This window comes from Geospiza fortis, unplaced genomic scaffold (genome assembly GCF_000277835.1).
Source record: "Geospiza fortis unplaced genomic scaffold, GeoFor_1.0 scaffold447, whole genome shotgun sequence".
Lineage (NCBI taxonomy): Eukaryota > Metazoa > Chordata > Aves > Passeriformes > Thraupidae > Geospiza > Geospiza fortis.
The window spans coordinates 269,258-287,262 of NW_005054467.1; the positions used below are offsets into that span (position 1 = coordinate 269,258).

At 37.8% G+C, this 18,005-nt stretch overlaps 1 protein-coding gene across 1 annotated transcript in view; it reads right to left on the minus strand.

Moving 5' to 3' along the window:
* The window catches only part of MAN2A1 (mannosidase alpha class 2A member 1), a 93,568-nt gene extending 82,404 nt beyond the window's left edge, over nt 1–11,164 (minus strand). The window contains exons 1-2 of the mRNA XM_005428027.3: nt 10,896–11,164; nt 3,379–3,523 (exon numbers count right to left, since the gene is read on the minus strand). Coding sequence (XP_005428084.2) covers nt 3,379–3,523 — 145 coding nt within the window. The 5' untranslated portion in view covers nt 10,896–11,164. The remainder of the gene's footprint in view (nt 1–3,378; nt 3,524–10,895) is intronic.
* Nucleotides 11,165–18,005: the final 6,841 nt, after the last annotated feature.

Genomic DNA, 18,005 nt, shown 5'->3' on the forward strand with positions numbered 1-18,005 from the left:
ACATAGTCAAATCAGAGAAAGAAAGTCCCCTGAAACATTGTGTTAGAGCATTCATTCTGATTCAAAAGGAATTAGGTAGATGAGCTTCTTGTTCCTGCAAAATATGTACTAAAATAAAATAATGAAGGTAGATGAAAACACACTGAAATTAAAAAAGTAAGACATTGTATTTACTTTTCCAACAGCATACCTTAACTTGTAAAAGATCTCTGCTCAAGGTAAAGCAAGAATGATTTATCAGGCTTAATTTCATAAGCATAACTAAAAACTCAAATGATTGCACATTTCACAAAAAGTAAAATCTGCCATGATCCATGAGGTACTAGCAAAATTATAATTAGACTTCTTACATTTTATGTCCTGTGCAAGATCTGGTTTTGCTTTTGTACATATCAAATCTGCTGCCATCATAGCTAAGATCAAAAGGAAATTTCTACTGATGAGCAGTCAAAAGTGTCCTGTCTGTAACAGTTCTGTTGTTTTCCAAAGGAGCTGCACCTCTTCTGCAAACACAGAAATACTGAAATGTAAGCCAGGAATAAAGCTCTAATTTCCCTCATTCAGCATGTCAAGAAAAACTTGTGAACTGCCCATTTCTTGTATTTTGGTGGGTCAGACAAGAGCTTAAGCAATCTCTCTCCTGGTGAAGAAGTCACCAGAAAAACACATCCAGACCCGGTCAACAGAAAATGTACATGAAACTCCACGGTGTATTAACAGCATCAAATTTTATGGTTAAGTTTTCTTATATCTTAACACTGACTTGGGTCTATATAGATTTCTTCCTGAGAAATGGAGACTGTCTTAAATAATAAAAGGTGATTAACATGAGTGGTTGTAAGGCAAAATTACCAATGTCATTGATAATTGATGAAGTGCTAAAAAGCAGTGTTTAGTTCTGACCTTTGCGCCCATACACTTGCATGTGGGTTGAGAAGCAGGAGAAAAATCTACTTCAGTCACTTTCAATTCCACTTAAGTGCTGCTTATACTAGATCTGTAACCACCACATTCAGCAGTGAGATACTGGTACACACATATTTTAGAAAGCTCACGTCTCAATTTTAAAATAATTTAATGAGTAGCCATTACCAAAATTATTACAGATCAATAGATGCCAGAGGTGACTTTCCCTCCCTCCAGTCATATCCAAAACTCGTCTTCCAAGTCCATCTGTGCTGGCTGGCAATCTTGCCAGCCCTGATCTGAGCTCCCCCCTTTGCATTTCAGCTGCCTCCTCCACTCCAGGCAGCCACAGAACACCAGAGCTGAAGCAGGTGAGAGCCAACATAAGGGCTCTGCCAGCACAGTAGGTTATATGCTCACTCCTTAATCTGCTCCTGACAGAATTGCCACCTATCTGTGATAGCTCACACAACAACCAAACCTCTCTCCATGATTTAGGATTAAGCCACGCTACTGAGGCGCTCAAATCTCTATCAACTGCCAGCAACTAAAGCAATTGTGCCACTACTGATCAAAAGTCTGAAGGAGACCCAATCTCAACCCATTTTCCAAAAGGGAAACACTTTAGCTACTGCAGAGAGAAGTACAAAGATCCCAAGTTTGCAGGTCATGGTTAAATTCACACAGAAGCATTTAACCCAGATTTAGCATCACAAAGTGTTTCAGAGCACTGGCACATTCAGTCATCCAAAAAAGAAGATGGAACTTAAACCCACCACCTTCCCTACTGATTGTGTTTCACAGATTCACAGAGTGACTTGGATTGCAAAGGACCATGCAATTTCCAACCCCACACGATGGGCAAGGATGCCACCCCCTAGACAAAGTTGTTTCAAGGCCTTTTCTTTGCCTTTGAGCTACACATTCTCACTAGCATAACTGGTTATGTGAAAAGTTGAAGAGGAAGGAGTTTCAGATGAGAAAACATAAAGTCTAAGGAGAATTTGAAGCTTCTGCAGCTAATATATCTTTACTGACCCCATTTCTTGGTAAATATCTTTCACATACATTGAAATCACTAGAACCTGCAGAAAAAGTACCTCATGATGACTTGAATAGACACTGGTGAAGTTATCAGCAAATCTCTTCACAGCTTACCTCAGGATATTTCCCTGCAGCTCCTAAACCTCATGTGCCTGAGCAGTTACCTCAGCCTACACTGTGCACAGGGTGTTTGCTCAGTTCAGGTAAAGACATTCCAGGAGGGCAGATGTGACACCAGGCCACTGGCCTCTCATGGACTGCCAACAGTCCTGTACCAGTCAGGATGTGATCCCAACAGCTTCAGCAGAAAAAAGGGAGACAGATAAACTCCACACCCTATTCTAGCAGACCCAAGCGAATGAGAAGTTCTGTATATTGCTTTTTGGATTGCTTTGATTCATTATGCGCCAGAGCTGCTTCTTTCAAGGGAAGTCTTTAGGAGAACTCCAACCAGAGAGGAAATAGACAGACATGGGCTCAAAGATAGTTCAATAAATAGGCAAATCTACATCTATACTGTGATTATTTGCTCTGAATATTTTTACCATATCCATACTGCATTAATTTACCCGCCATAACAGGACAGTAATATAGTAATTACACGTTCCAGCATTCATTTTGTTTGAAAATGCTATACACGTGCAAATAAAAGCCATTTATGTTTATACCTTCACTCAGATCCACAGTACTTCATACAACAAATTAAATTTTAGAGACATATACAGTAGTAAAATTTAGTATCACTTTAATTGTGGCTTTCTATGACAACAACCAGTGCTCCCAGCCTCTCATGGTCAGTGTACATGTACCAGGACCACAGTGCAGCAATATAATTCACTTCTTGGTAAATTTTATCAAGAAATCATTCCAAAATAAAGGAACATTTCTGCATTTGTTTATTACACAGTAAACCCACTTGGGTGGAAATGAAATTATGTAGGTATACCTAAATTTCTGTTTAAATCTAGACTTTTCATTATCCCACTATAGTTGGGGGTGTGCACAAAAAAAATGTGAAGGAAGTGTCAAAACCTTCTGATTTGCCATTGTCACACTTCTAAAAGCACATTTAGCACAGGCTGAGGATTAAATATCTATGACAGTCCAAAAAATCAAAATAAGAACTGATGGTACTTAATGCAGCAATGTATAAACTGAAAGTGTTACCAGAAATTCATCACTTTTCAATTTCAACACTGAAGTTCTGCTCCAGTTGATAAATTGAGTAGACATACAACTTGTATCATAACAGTTGTCATTGGAAGTCAATAGCACTTAAATTAAACATCTGTTTCACTGCCTTGCTAGACTTAAATCTAACATATTAACTGGTATGTTTCAAAAAAATCCAAATCTTAACAGAAATGGCAATGCATTTCCTAACTCAAAAGTCTCTAGATCCTCAAATCAATTCAGTTAACATATTACCTGGATCATTATGTGAGTGAGGCACAACAAAAACTTGAAGTGGTTCACTGTCCCATTCATTTTCATTGTATGTGATATCAAATCCTTGTTTCCAAACGCCACCATCTGGATTATCAAAAGGAAGAATGTCATAGACATCCAGCATCTAAAAAAGAAAAATTAAAGGAATATAAAACATGAATTCACAGAAACAGTTCTGCTATTAAAAAACAAAGCTGTTTTCACCTAAAATGGATCAGCTTGTTCATTACAGAGGAAGGGATGATGTGCCAAATGAATAGAAAACTGACAAATGAGAGCAACTTTGAAATCACACTAGGACACCCAAGACACAGCTGCCAGGAAGAGGAGCATTTGGCAGGCTCTGTTCTGAGAAAACTGACATTGATTAGATAAACAGTAGGATTAAGAGGCTTAAGTCACAAAAATTATGGCAGCTCACAATGGTATTGGGCAGGAGGATATGAAGAGGATTATACAGAATAACACAGTACACTAGACAGGGGAATGCAGGAAATGAAGGAAATAAACTGAGCAAGAAGTAATGACAGCACGAGAGAGATAGAGGCAAACATCAAAATCACAAAAAGGAACTGAAAGAAGCTATCAGCAAAAACGTCGATAACTACAGCCAACTGCTATAACAAAGCTTCTTATAAATTTCCTGTTCCCCGGTACACTAAGTGTTCAAGGAAGGACATATTTCACTTGTCAATGCAAATAAAAAGGTTACAGACAAATAAAGCAACTCTAGAATTACTGTAACAAGTTCCTAGGAAACTTAGGGAACACCATATAGCTTCAAAGAGAGTCTACTAATATGAGATTCAAGAAAATGTTTTTTGTAAGGCTCTGGTTTGCTTTTAAGAAAGAAAACAACATACAAACATGAATTGACATCAGACAATCAATTCCTGACATTCCCATTCAATAACTAAACTTTAATCAGTTCCAAACCTATGTTAGAATACAATTGTACACCTGACAAACTTTCTACCAAACCCAATACATCTATACAAAAAAAGGACTCCTATAGCAGTCATTCACTACTTCAACACCACAAGAGTTAAACCTTCCCAGCGGTAAGGTGCTTCCTGTCCTGCTAGGAAAACATAAAACAACTACAGACATCTGAAACAAATATCCAACTAAAGAAATTAATTGCAATAGTTGACTTTGGCCTCCACCCAGCTGATCTCTCATTTTTCCTCATCAACAGAACATGAGGAGAAATATAAAATATTATGGGTGAAGACAAAAACAGGGAGGTCACTTACCAATTTTCATTACAGGAAAAACAGACCTGACTTTGGGAACATTAAATTAATCTGTTGCCAATTAAAATAGAGTTGGACAGTGAGAGATAAGTTCATGATGTTTCCTTTCTGTCGTTCTCTCCTTCTCACATGTTTTGCCTGCTCCAGCATGAGAGCCACAAGCCATGGCATGTCAGGAACTCCTCCAGTGTGGATCCCATACAGGCTCCAGTTCCTCCTGAAAATATCCATCTAATATGGAGAGATCCTGCACAGGTTTCAGGGAAACTCTTTCTCCACTGTGATCTTCCCAACCTGCTCCAGTGACTAGAATGCTTTCTCTGCTTCCTTCATCAAGGACCAGGGTGTCCATAGGATGGTTCCTCCCCTGTTTTTAGCATTTAGACTGTCAGGCAGCATTTCACCCTTTCTTAAAACCCATTCTGCCAGAGGTACTGACATACTTTGCTGATGGAGGCTGTACCCCCTGGTGGGTCTGGAGCTGTGTGTGGCTCAGGCCATGTCTGCCCTCTCCTCATAGATACTGAAGACCCTCTCTGCCAACACCTGGACACCTGCACCCAGAGCATTCCACCCTCATCTCTGTGAAACGCTTACTTAAGAACAGTCAATAAAATATATATTCATCACATATTCTTCACAAACTTCATTGACATTAACAAAAAATCCCCAACATTTCCCATACTAAAATCAAAGTGACGTAAAAATCCTAAGAAAGGGAATTTTTTACAACACCCACACATAAGGTAAATATCTCCACTCCTTGCCCTTTCACTTCATAAGAACAACAAAAGAATCCCCATAGTTATTTCACTCTGGCAATGTTCAGTCCAAGTTTTGGCCATACCACTCCCTATCTCTTAATCCACAAGACACAGATTCTGGTGCTTAGAGGAAGAGCAGTGGGTTGACCTTGGATGGGCTGGAATCTGACAGCCAGAAAAGGTCAATCCACCACAGGCCTTTAGCTTAAGGTATAAAGGAAACTAAGTAATGTAAGAAGGGAAAACAACTCAGTAATCCTACATCTAGCAGAGCCTCAGCTGGGCCTGCAATGTGCGCTAGATACCTAAAACCTGTGAGGGATTCCATGCACACCAGGCATCTATGGCCTGTGTGAGATGATCTTGTCACATCACTGGCTCCCCAGGATTGCTTCCATCTTTGGACAATATTGATAAGTGGAAAACACAGGTGCAATATTGAACATCTGTTCATTCTGTACAGAATGAACAGATGTTTGAAGGGCCCAAATAAGGTTTATGCTGAAGTTGGCTAGCCTAATAGCATATATTCTTAGATACTTATTAGGCTAATTTATATATTAGATAAATAATAAATAATATATAATATAGATAATATTTCATTATTTAATATTTTCTAAAGCCTCAGTTTGAAGAACTGTATTTTTTCTGTGCAATACAGCGTTCTGAAGAAAATGTAAGCACATATTTTGTAAATTTGCCAGTTAAAAATAAATGGCCTTAATACTGATAAACTTTTTGGACATTCCAACCATGAAAATATGATTTGATTAAAAAGTAGTAATTCATTGAATTCCACACATTCCTACGAGTTTTTCTTATGGATGTAGTCTGAATTTAACAAGCAACTTTCTGCACTCTTAAAGATACTAATTTTTACAGTCTTAACATTGATCATTTTTTTCCCTGACCGCTTTACAGCGATTTCAAACCAAGCTGATATGACTATGAGCTCAAGAGACAGAAACTGTGATTCAGGAAATAAGACTTGGGAGTCCCTGACCCATCATCTAGAGAAGTTTGCTGCCTTGCAAAGCCCAAATCCTGGTTATTGTAGAGGAATTGCTGAAGCTTATCCAACTCAATGGCTACTATCCCTTGTTAACTTCCATGTGGGTATCAGTGATACTGCCAGAGGCAGCACAGACTGCATAAAAACTGACTGCAGAACTCTGTAGGTAATCAAGGTCACAGGTGGTGTCCTCTTCTATCTACCAGAGAGGGGGATAAGACTGTGAGAGGAGGACACTGCTAGTATAGATAAATAATTGGCCTCAGAGTTGGTGTTTGGGGTTCTCTGACCCTGTTTTCAGATCTGTGTCTGCTTGGGAGAGATGAGAGCCAGCTAAGGGCAGCAGAGGTACCTTTGCCAGGAAGACAGCTGAACTATTAAGGATCTTCTGGCTAAAAATAAAAGGGGACTGAGAGAATCAACAGCAGCCCTTTGAGGGAGTAACTGCCAAGAATGATGTGACATGGAAGGATTTTGACAAAAAGCATAATATAAGAAATCAATAAACCTGGATCACTTCCAACATCTGTAGACAAGCAAGGAAGTACCTACAAGGCACAATCACACAGAAATCCCCAAACTCCTTCCTGGGAAATCAGCATGCTGGAGCGCCTCTCTGAAGGCATCCTGGCCTGTATCAGTGACAATGTGGCCAGCACAATCAGGGAAGTGATTGTCTCTTCTGGAAACAGGGCCAGCTCAGGGAATACCTAAACCAGCCAGACAGATCTAAGTCCATGGGCCCTGGTGGGATGCACCCATGAGTGCTGGCTTTTGTCACTGCAAGGCCACACTTAAAAGGCTTTGAAGGATCGTGGTGATGAGGAGAAGTGCCCAAAGACTGGAGGAAAGCAACATCACTCCTGTCTTCAAGAACGGCAAGAAGGAGCACCCAGGAAACCAAAGGCAGAGAGAGCAGAGAAGGTGGAGCCAGCCTCTGTCCAGTGGAGCCCAGAGACAGGATCAGAGGTGATGGGCAAACACTGGAGGTTCCTCCTGAATGTCAGGAAAAGCTTTTTCCCTGTGAGGGTGACCAAGCACTGGCACAGGTTGCCCAGTCAGGCTGTGCACTCACCATCCTTGGAGACACTGAAAAGTCACCTGGACATGATCCATGACACCTGACTCTTGGTAGCCCTGCTTGAGCAGGTGGTTGGACCAGATGACACCCAGAGTTCCCTGGCAACCTCAACCATTCAGATTCAGAGGTTAATTAAAAGCAGTTTAAAAAAAAAGACAAGAAAAAAAATCAAAATCTTCCACTGAAATCAACTAAAGCCAGATCAGGCTGAAATCCCTACACTTACGAAAAAAAATCTAAAAGACAGAAGTTAAATCTTTTTTGTCTTTCATACAACACCATCCTCAGTAGGAATTGTCCAAATGATTAATTACAAATTGCATCACCACTCGAACAAGTTACATGATTGCAAGTGAAGAATAAATTCCAAGCCAGTCAGCAAAAGGCAAAAGAGGTTAAAGAAAGTATTTCACGGAGATATTTTAGATTCACATCTAAGTATAAAATACTGATATAGCAATAAAGAACTTTTTATAAACAGTACAGACAGAAATTCAAAAAGGATGCCTGTCTTCATGCTGCTTCAGAAGACAGCCATGCTGCTACAAGATTTTTATTAAAACATTGAGAAGGTCATCCATTGTCTTTTTTCTACATGGGCTTATTCTTCCTCTACACTGAAGGACTCAAACTGCTGAAATTATATAAACCTCATGAAAACATCATAACATCTTAACAGTGAATACTTAAATACTGCTCAGAAGAAATAAAAGCATATATTGTGCCTCTTCAAAATCACCTTTTCAAAGAGTGATTCATGTCTCATTTCAAAAAGAGTAACATTACTAAGCCTGATGTTAGATGCTTCAGTAGTTGAAATGGACAAGAGGAGGAGACACCTCGCGGTATTATTTAAAAGACCTTCCAGCTCAGCATGATGGCTGTTGAGAATTCCATCTTCTCTGAGCACAAATGCCAGATACTTCTTGAACTACTAAAGTGAAAAAGCATCAGGTCATATCCATATTTAACCCAGTCATCTTCATTTTTGTGGGTTTATTACCTGTCTCTATTATTTATCTTTTGAGAAAAAAAGTACACATTAGTCTTGTACCTGACTCAAATTACAGCATTCTCAAATCACCTTTATTTTCAGTTTCCAGTTATGTTAGTTTTCTACCAACTTACAAACAGCACAAGTAGAAGTAAACAATTTCTTGATTTATAATTCCTCCATGGAAAAAACATCCTTCAGCTGTCCCATATGAGAATCCTTTGGTCTCATGTTGTTAGCAACTCGGTTTTTCTGTTTTATGAAATCACGTATCTTTGAGTAACAAATCTAGCAATATCTCACTGTATCATCACAAGGTTTTTTTAATCCATATTTGAATATCTTCTTACAGTGGTTTCTCTGTTATGGGAGACTACAATCCACTTCCATGATTTATTCAGAGAAAACTCTTTTGCCTTCATTCTGTGAGGTTATTTTTTTATCCAAACACTTAATCTCACCTATATTAGCTCTTACTACTTTCCAGTCTCTCATACGCCCACCTGAGAGACAAACATGGGAGAAGTAATGTAAAAATCTGTGCCTTTAAGTTAATATTTACAAACAGCAGCAACTAACACATATTTCTTTCAAAAAGTGCTCAAAATAATCATTGAAAATGTCTCAAATAAATTAACTGAGCATGCAGAATACATCAGGGTTGGTAAAGTATTGAATAGTGAAACTGCTTTTAGTTGTACTGTTTAGATCAGTGATTTAGATCAGCTTGTTAACATGGTGCTAGAGGAATTCTGCTAAAGCCAAGGTCTTAGATTCCATAACTGAAATGCAGTTCAGACTCACAGGGTGAGAAACTGTGTACAGAAGCACTATTAAAGTGACTTAATGATGGCAGTGAATAACCTGCTGAGCAGAGGGTGCAATGCAATGACACAGAGAACATCAAATCCCTCCTCCCTGCACAATAAAGAAAGGAAAGTGTGAGCAGGGGAACAGTGTGTTTGCTTCTTATCTACATGTGAATATACATAAAAACAAAGAAAACTATCCAAAAGCAGTACAGCTACAACAGACCCCCATTAGGTAGGTAGTAGGTAGTTGGGTGATAGCAGGTGTATATTCTTGTATTCTTCGCGTGTGAGGCAAAAAACAAAGAGCAGTTTTAGAAAACATGTTTTGCCTTCCATTCATAACAGGTTAACATGCCCCAGAATTTAGGGTAACATATTTTATCTCAAAATTCATTTACTGGAACTTATTTTTAATGCACATAACAAAGTACATCACCTAACATAGTAACAGATTGTACAATGAATAACCTGTTAATAATCCACTAACTTGAAAGCCTGTATCCACAGCTCCAGATGTTTCACTTCCCTGCACAGAAGTCTTAATGCATATCAGACACAAAAAGAGGTGTTCAGATACTGCCTTTAAAAAGCCTACTTTCTCTATAAAAGACATTAAGGTAGTGCCTATCCCTGAAGAGTTTAAAAGTATTAAGCATGATACATCAGAGGTTACAATTGTTCTAATATGTGCATTTATTTGTCTGAAGTCCACTGTCTTTCTCCTGCAAGAGAAATACTTCAAATTCTAAAATGAGAAAGGTGGACTTCAAAATTTAATCTTTGCTTTAGAGGACTATGAATATTTATAGCACTCCCACAAGACTCACAAAAACAGTACAGATCACAAACTTCACAGAGTATTCTCAGTGCTCCTGAATCACTCCATTAAAACTGAATATATAAGAGTCCATGAACTCAAAAGCATCACCAGAAAGCAAAATAAATTCAACTTGAAGTGTTTGACTTTAAAAACTTCAACCTCCATAGCTTATGCCAAGCAGTCAACATGGTACATGTTCCTCCTTTCTGATCAAAGTGCCTATACAAACTGAAGACACACAGGAATGCTGAAATACAGAATTGACATTCAAAAGGGAAAACAGGACCCTTTATGAAATTTTGATTTTTTTGAAATTACTAATTCTTGCACATTCTTTACCTACCCATCTACACATACATCCCTAAAAGTAAAATCTATTTAAACCACGTCTATCCACTATTTCCAGTTTTATTTTTCATGAGTTTTAGAAGAGTTTGGGGAAACTCAAAGAAACACTCAAATAAATTGTTTCCAAAGAATTGGTGGGACAATAATCACTGTGGGGGTTTTTTTATTTTTTACAAAAAACTTTTAAGCTTTCTCAAATGTTGGCTCTTCATAATCATTACTCAATTTCCAGAGAATTTTTTAAAAAGATATAAAGGAAGAGTTTCATAACATCTGTTAAATACAGCAGTCACTTCAACAATTCTATTATGCCTTAGTACCAAGATTTTAGCAGCAACTTGACATTTTTAGATTTAAACATTTAGTGACAACTAATATTCCAGCAGAACCAGAAAGGCACACTGCTTACCTGTACACCTGAACTGTGACTTCCACTTTTTGAAGCAAACAAACAATCCTCAGAATCAACTGCAAGCAAAGCTGAAGCAGAAGGGAGCAGCTCAGAAACAGATCCTTGACCGAAGTTTACAGCCTCTGGATTTTTTTGTCCATCCTTTACTGATTCACTCAGATTGATCACAGAATCACGTATGTTTGAAATAATCTCATTATTTTCTGCCAACAGGCGTTCTAAATGATCTATTTTTTCTTGCAATATTGAAAGCTGGCCCTAGGGGAGAGAAATAAAAAGTTTAATTATTTCTCAGAAAAATTCTTCACAGACCCAAAAATACCCCAACAACAACAACAAAAAACTCACAATAGTGTGTGATCACACAGAAAATTCAAATATATTTTTATATTTTACACAAAGGCAAACTAATAAGGAATTGATGCAACACACAGAACTTTCTCTTTTCAGCCCAAGACAAAATACCAAAAGATATATTTTTCCTCTTTGAACTTGAATTCACCGCACAAGATTTAATCAGTGATACAAAGATACTCTTTAAAGTCTCACAGTGTCAAGTAGCAATTATATCAAATTCAACTTTTTTCACATCTTTCATTTCAAAAAATCTGATCTTTTCATTTATCAGAACATCAAACAGAAAGCAATTTTTTACAAGTCAGTCACATCATGATGGGATTAAGAGGATATTGTAAACATTTTAGGTTTTTTCCCATACAAGTAAAATATAAATACCATTTTTCTGATTTTCAGCAGAAGTTGGAGAGAAATTAACAAAAGAACTTCATGGGTGTAAGAGATCCCTTAACAGCCTGATCACAGGAATAATCTGTATAATTGGAGCATTACAATCATCAAGCAAGTCCTGTAAAAGAGATATCAAGCTAATGGCATTTTCAGCCAGAAGGTCATCTCCAACTGCCAAACAACAGGATTTTGTAGATATTCTAGAGAGCCCCACAAGAGGAAGGCTGCAGAACAACACCAGCGTGAATTGAAAGAAGTCAATGCATCTTCCAGTGCAACTTGGAAGGAAGAGACAAATCCCACAAGGCAAATTAATGCTATCTATTCACTGTACTGTTGGGATGCAGGAGGGAGCACAGCCAATCAAGACACCCTAAAATTGCCCTCTCTCATGTACTAGCCACTCCTTCCAAATTATTTGAGGGATGCTTTTTATCAGGCATGAATGTGCTAGCTTTTACAGAATCAAAAAGGCCAGATTATTTAATATGACCTTAGGGATATCTATCATCATTAACAGTAATTTCTTTATTTCCTCAGAATGACTTTAATGTAACAAGAAGTGACAAGAGAACAAAAAAAACAGTCACTTTCTATTATTAAAGTTGAATTCAGATCTGAAAATATACAACACATTATTAGATATTTTTGAAAGCAGCTGTCATAACAGCAAAACCTGCTTCAGTTTCAGGCATCTACATTTTACCATTACATTCAACACAAATACTATTGATTCAGTAGACAGTTACTCTGTGACTTATGGTTTTAATGACTTTTTCCCAGCACCACTGCCTTATTTTCTTAGGACTGTAATATAATATTAGAAACAACATATTTACATGACAATTTTTTTCCCTTTCAACAGTAATATAATTGAAATATTCACCTTTTTCTTTTCAGCAACTGTAGCTTGCAAGGATTAGGTCTCCTTTCTAAATTGATGTGTGCATTCTTTCAAATTCCCTCGGCTTTGCAAAGTCCTCAGGAATTAAAATAATAAAAAAAAGAAAACCAAACCCCCACCAAGAGTTACCAACCATGCTTTTGGATTCTAAACTGCCATTACTATAATTCCACTTTTATGGAAGTTCTTAATAATTTTTAGACAATATGTTTTAGTATTTCTTTAATGCTACTGGTTTGTCTCTGCGTTTTATGGGCTGTGTAAAGTGCTGATCCACGGCTTGTTATCTCTGTTTCTTAGATTGATACATCCTGAAAACAGTAACAGGTTTTAAAATACAACACAGGCAGACAGCTACTGTTTCCAAAAAAGACAAAAATACATTGTGACAACAAAACCAGATTAAGCTAAACGAGATGTAGGAGCAACATCCTAGAATCCCAACAGTTTAAAGATAAATTCTAGAAACATATAAAACTGATGAACTGAAAACAAAAAGAAATCAATATGCAGATGATGGAATACTGGAAAGAAAAAAAAAATAAAAATAAACAGACTGTAGTCCCATGCCACCTGGTGGCACAAAAGAGACAACCAGACTAAAATCTTCCAAATGCTATGTTAAAGATACTGTGTACACATTTCTATGTAAAATTAGTGTTTTCCTTTGCAATATCTGTAATATTTTGAAAGTAAGAAGGGCTTCTCTATATGAAGCCTAGTAGCCTAATATGCCACTCAATCTAAAAATAACATATATAAAACAATACCTGATAGGGGCTTTACAGGCTGCCCCACAGAGGCTCTGATCTTTAGATTCCTAGGAAGTTACAGGCCAGCTGCCACCCATACAAATCATTCCCAGCTTCACTGCTTATGACTACAGTTCAGAGTTACCAAGTGTGCAAGAGCTAAAGTACTCCTCACACCTATCCCACCACTATCAACACTGTCTCTGCAACTGTAAAATCAGACAACTGTTTAAAATTTTTATTCTCACTCATGTAGGCTGTAGAAGTATTTTACACCTTCTTCCACAAAAAGTTTCACATTGCCTAGCAATAGCCTGTGAGCTACCTGATCAGAGAATACATCACCCATCTGGTTTATGTCATCTAGCCAATTATGTGTCCTCCAGGAAAATGACAGACACAGTGGAAAACAAACAAATAAAAACCTCATAAAATAAGTGTTTGATTGATCCTTCCCCCAGCATATACTGCCAGTCTCTAGAAGACAGATATAAACCTCCTCCAAACTTGGAGGTCATGTCATATTTGATATCTTTAAGACGTACCTTTCATTTAACTTATTATACATTAAATCTTGAAAAATCTATAACAATTCTACCAGTTTACTGTTTATTATGCGATAAAATATTTTTCTTTGTAAACCAAGTTCTCTGTCTACAAACAGCAATTTGTTACCAGATGACCTTCAAACATCAACAACTTCATATGTTGCCACAAACACCTAGCAATGATTTGTAAGCTGCAAGGTTTCAGCCTACCTAGGACACTTATTTTCACAAGTCTGTTAAAGTATGTTACTTTAACTTTGGAGGTAGATCTTCGCTTATTTGGAGAAAGAAATCCTTACAAAGATGTCCCGTTATGCAGCCTAACAGAGGACTTTAATATAGAAAAGTCTGCTTTCTTTTCTGGAGACTGTGAGATACACCATGCCTCTCTTCTAAAGCTTTTAAACATCCATGTGCCAGCTCAGCTTGAATGCAAAGTACGAAATAAGAAGCTACAGTTACTAACATGTAACCAAGACCTCATGCAATAGCCAATTTCAAACAGGAAAACAAATTTTGAGATCATCAAAATGGCTTTGCTTTTTGTTGTGAAATGTCAGATCCATGAGAATTAACTTTAAGAAACAATGGCATCTCAGATTAGAAATGGATCCCAGCCTCCATTCAGTATGAAAATAATTTATGTCAGGAATCCATTATCAAGGTGAAAATTTCACATGGATCCCAATTATGCAAAAGCTTGGTCTATTTTCATTGTACATTCACCTTTTTTATTAATTTTAAATAGATAATGCCTGTTCAATAATAAAATTATTTTAAAATATTAGCTGAACGTGAAAAACACAGCAAACTCTTCAAAACAATGAATTTAACAGAGGAAAATAAATTCAGTTTCAACATTTTTAAAGGAAGGCAGCGGACTTCAAATATCAAGCCCAAACAGTACCAAACTGAACTTACTCAAAAGCTGTTTTATCTTATTAATTGCTAGTAACAGACCTTGTCTTACTAGAAAAACAGATTAGAAGCATGTTACAGGGGACACTAATTAAAAGACAAAACACAGAGATCCTCGCCATTACTAAAACCGTACTCCAACAGTATTCTTTTAAATCAAAATTTCAATTTTTCCATACATTAGAGGGTTAGCAGGGAGATTTTTTAACCTTTTTTTGATCTGAGCAGAGATGCACCAATTTTACATTAACTGATTCTGTCTGAAATGTTGGGTTCTGTATGGCTTTGTAGATACTGAATAGCAAAACTTTAGTAGGTACACAAGTCATAAATGTCAGCAGAACTATTCCTGACTTCACAGCACCAAGTCTTCTCAGAAAAAAAGGAACCTTGATCCAAGACTGAGAAATGCCTAACTGCACCAAAAACTGGAGATACATGAAGTATACCCTAGTTAAAGTGAACACTAAAGGATGATCTGTTAATCTACACTGTTGAATGGGTAAATAAAGATTTTTTTAAAAAGCAGTGAAGCCAATCCTTCTGTTACTTCACAGGATAGGAAGCATTTCTGCAAGAAGTGCAAAGTGCCAATAAATCTACCAAAAAGTAGCTACAGCTGCTTTGGTAGGAGAATGGCATCACATGAGCAGCACACCTGTTCACCCCCACTGTGATTACGCAGGCTTGGACTTCACCAACAGAATTTTCTCACATGAAGGCACCACAGATCCACACGCCTTCCTCCCACTTGGATCACCTGTGTCCACACCTGTTAGCTGCCCTGAGAAACCTGCCACTATGACCACTGAATCAGCTACATAAACAGCTCCTCATGCTTCAGTCACTCTGAACCCTTCAGCAGTTTTCATGCCCCAAATACTCCAGGGCAGTCTGCTTTCCCACTGCCCTCTGCTTGTCCTTCTCTGTTTGCTCCTGACACCAGCCTGATTTGCAGCAAGGACTCTCCGGAAAGGAGCACAGTGACACCCAACACATGGAGGGAAGCCCAGCAACACAGTGACAGTGCAACATGTTTCATTCTGAGGAAGTAGAGAGTGTTCAGTTTCTCCTATCTAAACACTGTACATTGCAGAAAAGGTGGTAGTTGGAATTTTCATTTCCTGAGTGAATGCACACTCCTTCTCTAAATGCAGACCAACAGACCACCAGTGATCACTTCATCAGGAAAAAGACATGTAGCTCAAACAATTGAAGAGGGAGTATGACAGGGCCACAGAGGAGATCTCATAGAAACAGGCAGGCAGAGGAGAAATCCAAATTAGAGACTTCTGATGTTATATCAGCTGGAATTTGGTTATTTGCATCCAGACTCAGCCAGCAACCACTGGGTGCTGGGTTCAAAACAAGCCAGAACCCATTCCCTTTCTCACCCACATGAAGAAAAAGGAGACCACAAAGGAGCTCCCAGTGTCCTGCATTAGAGGCTCTGGTGCACCAAAGAACTGTGGTGAAGAAAGCGGAGCACCACAATGGACAGAGCTCTCCAGAGGACGTGTAATTTGAGGTCATTGCCTATACACATTCACTGCAGCAGGCAGTGAGGAAGCAAAGTCTCATTTTCTGGCTGCACTGAATGGCAGTCATCATAACAGTTTTCTGCACCAGTCTTGCCAGCGACTATATCCAGGTACATCTCTAGAAATCATGAGCTATCTTTGCCAAAATCTTGATATAAACTCTGATGAGATGCCAGCTTATCAAGATGGTAACACCAGGAGGCATTCTTTGTTCGCTATCAGAGCACTCTACAGTGAACAGAACATACTAAATACGCAATTAAACACTCACCTCCTGCACAGAAAGAGCAGGTAGAAGTTAAAAATGTAACCCAATGTTCGATCAAAGCTTAATATTTGAGTACACTGTTTCTGCACATATTTTCTTTGCAAAGCAGGATACAGAACAAAACACAAGCATACAATGTATCGGTTAAAGGACAAATCAAGGCTTGAAGGCTTTGCTGATCCGTGCGGAGGGCTTATGCGCATTTGTGACAATGAAAAGAACATAAGAAACCTTGTTAGTAATTTCCTACCCTTAAAGTACTATTCTAAGAAAGCTCGCTTTACAGAGGCACTGGAGATCTTCTGAGTTAAATAACTACAAAAGTCTGTTCTCTTCAGCAGAATGATAAAGTTCTGATTCAAAGATGCAACAGCCTGACAAATAGATTTTAAGAAGTTGATAGACTTTCACATTTTGCTTTATCACCAGGGGCAGCAATAACAAGAATGTTTAATGCACTATTACACTAGACTTATGTTTCATGGCATTTACAGAGACAAATATAAGGCATGCTGTTAGGGACTAGTTTTGACACCACCATCAGAGACCTGAAAGCAAGGAAAAAGAAATCCAGTCATATTCAGTTTAAAGTCAATTAAACTGAAAAATATTCACTACTACTGTCACTGATACATTTTGTGTTCACCTGTTGATAAGAATCTGTTGATTCTCCTCCCTACTATGCTGAATCTTTATTTAAATGTCTAGCTCTACAAAGTGAAGCACAACTTATTTGCCATTAAGAGTAGGAACTTTAATAATGGTTATTTTCATTCAAACAAGTCAAAACAATGTGTTAGACAAAGAAAAGCTTAAGTAAGAACAAATTAGAAAACCTCTCTCTGTTTAGTTTATACCATTAAGTTAGGCAATGACTCTAGGTAGCAGAAGGATGTGCTCAATTATAGTTAAGAGCTACTGTTTTGTAGACTATGTATTCTGTAAAATACATTTTGCTCCACATTTCGCACCAGATTTAAAGACTGTAATTGAAAGAGGCTAATAGCTTCTGCTTGACTGCTGCTTAGCCAGAATTTTACACAAAATGTGCAAGCAAAAAAAAAAAAAAAAAAAAAAACCAACAAATTCACTCTGTGAACATTAGGAAAACAAAGAATTCTTACTGACCTGTAATTATGCTCACAAAGGCAGCTGCTCCTCCTTTGCAAACTACTAGAAACTCAGCAGAAGTAATCCTAGATTTTCATTATTTGCACTCAAGATCATTTCCATGATATTCAAAGGCTTTTAGATTGTGAAGTTACTGAGTGTTGTTAATAGGAATTTTTTTTGTTTTTAAATAAGTCAACGTGTTTCAAAACCAGAACAATTGATTCCTCCTGTGGATTTCTTCACTCAACTCTCAATCTCCTCTGATGCAAAACTCACATGAATGCTAGTAAAAGTCACTGTGCCCTCAGTTTTCCAG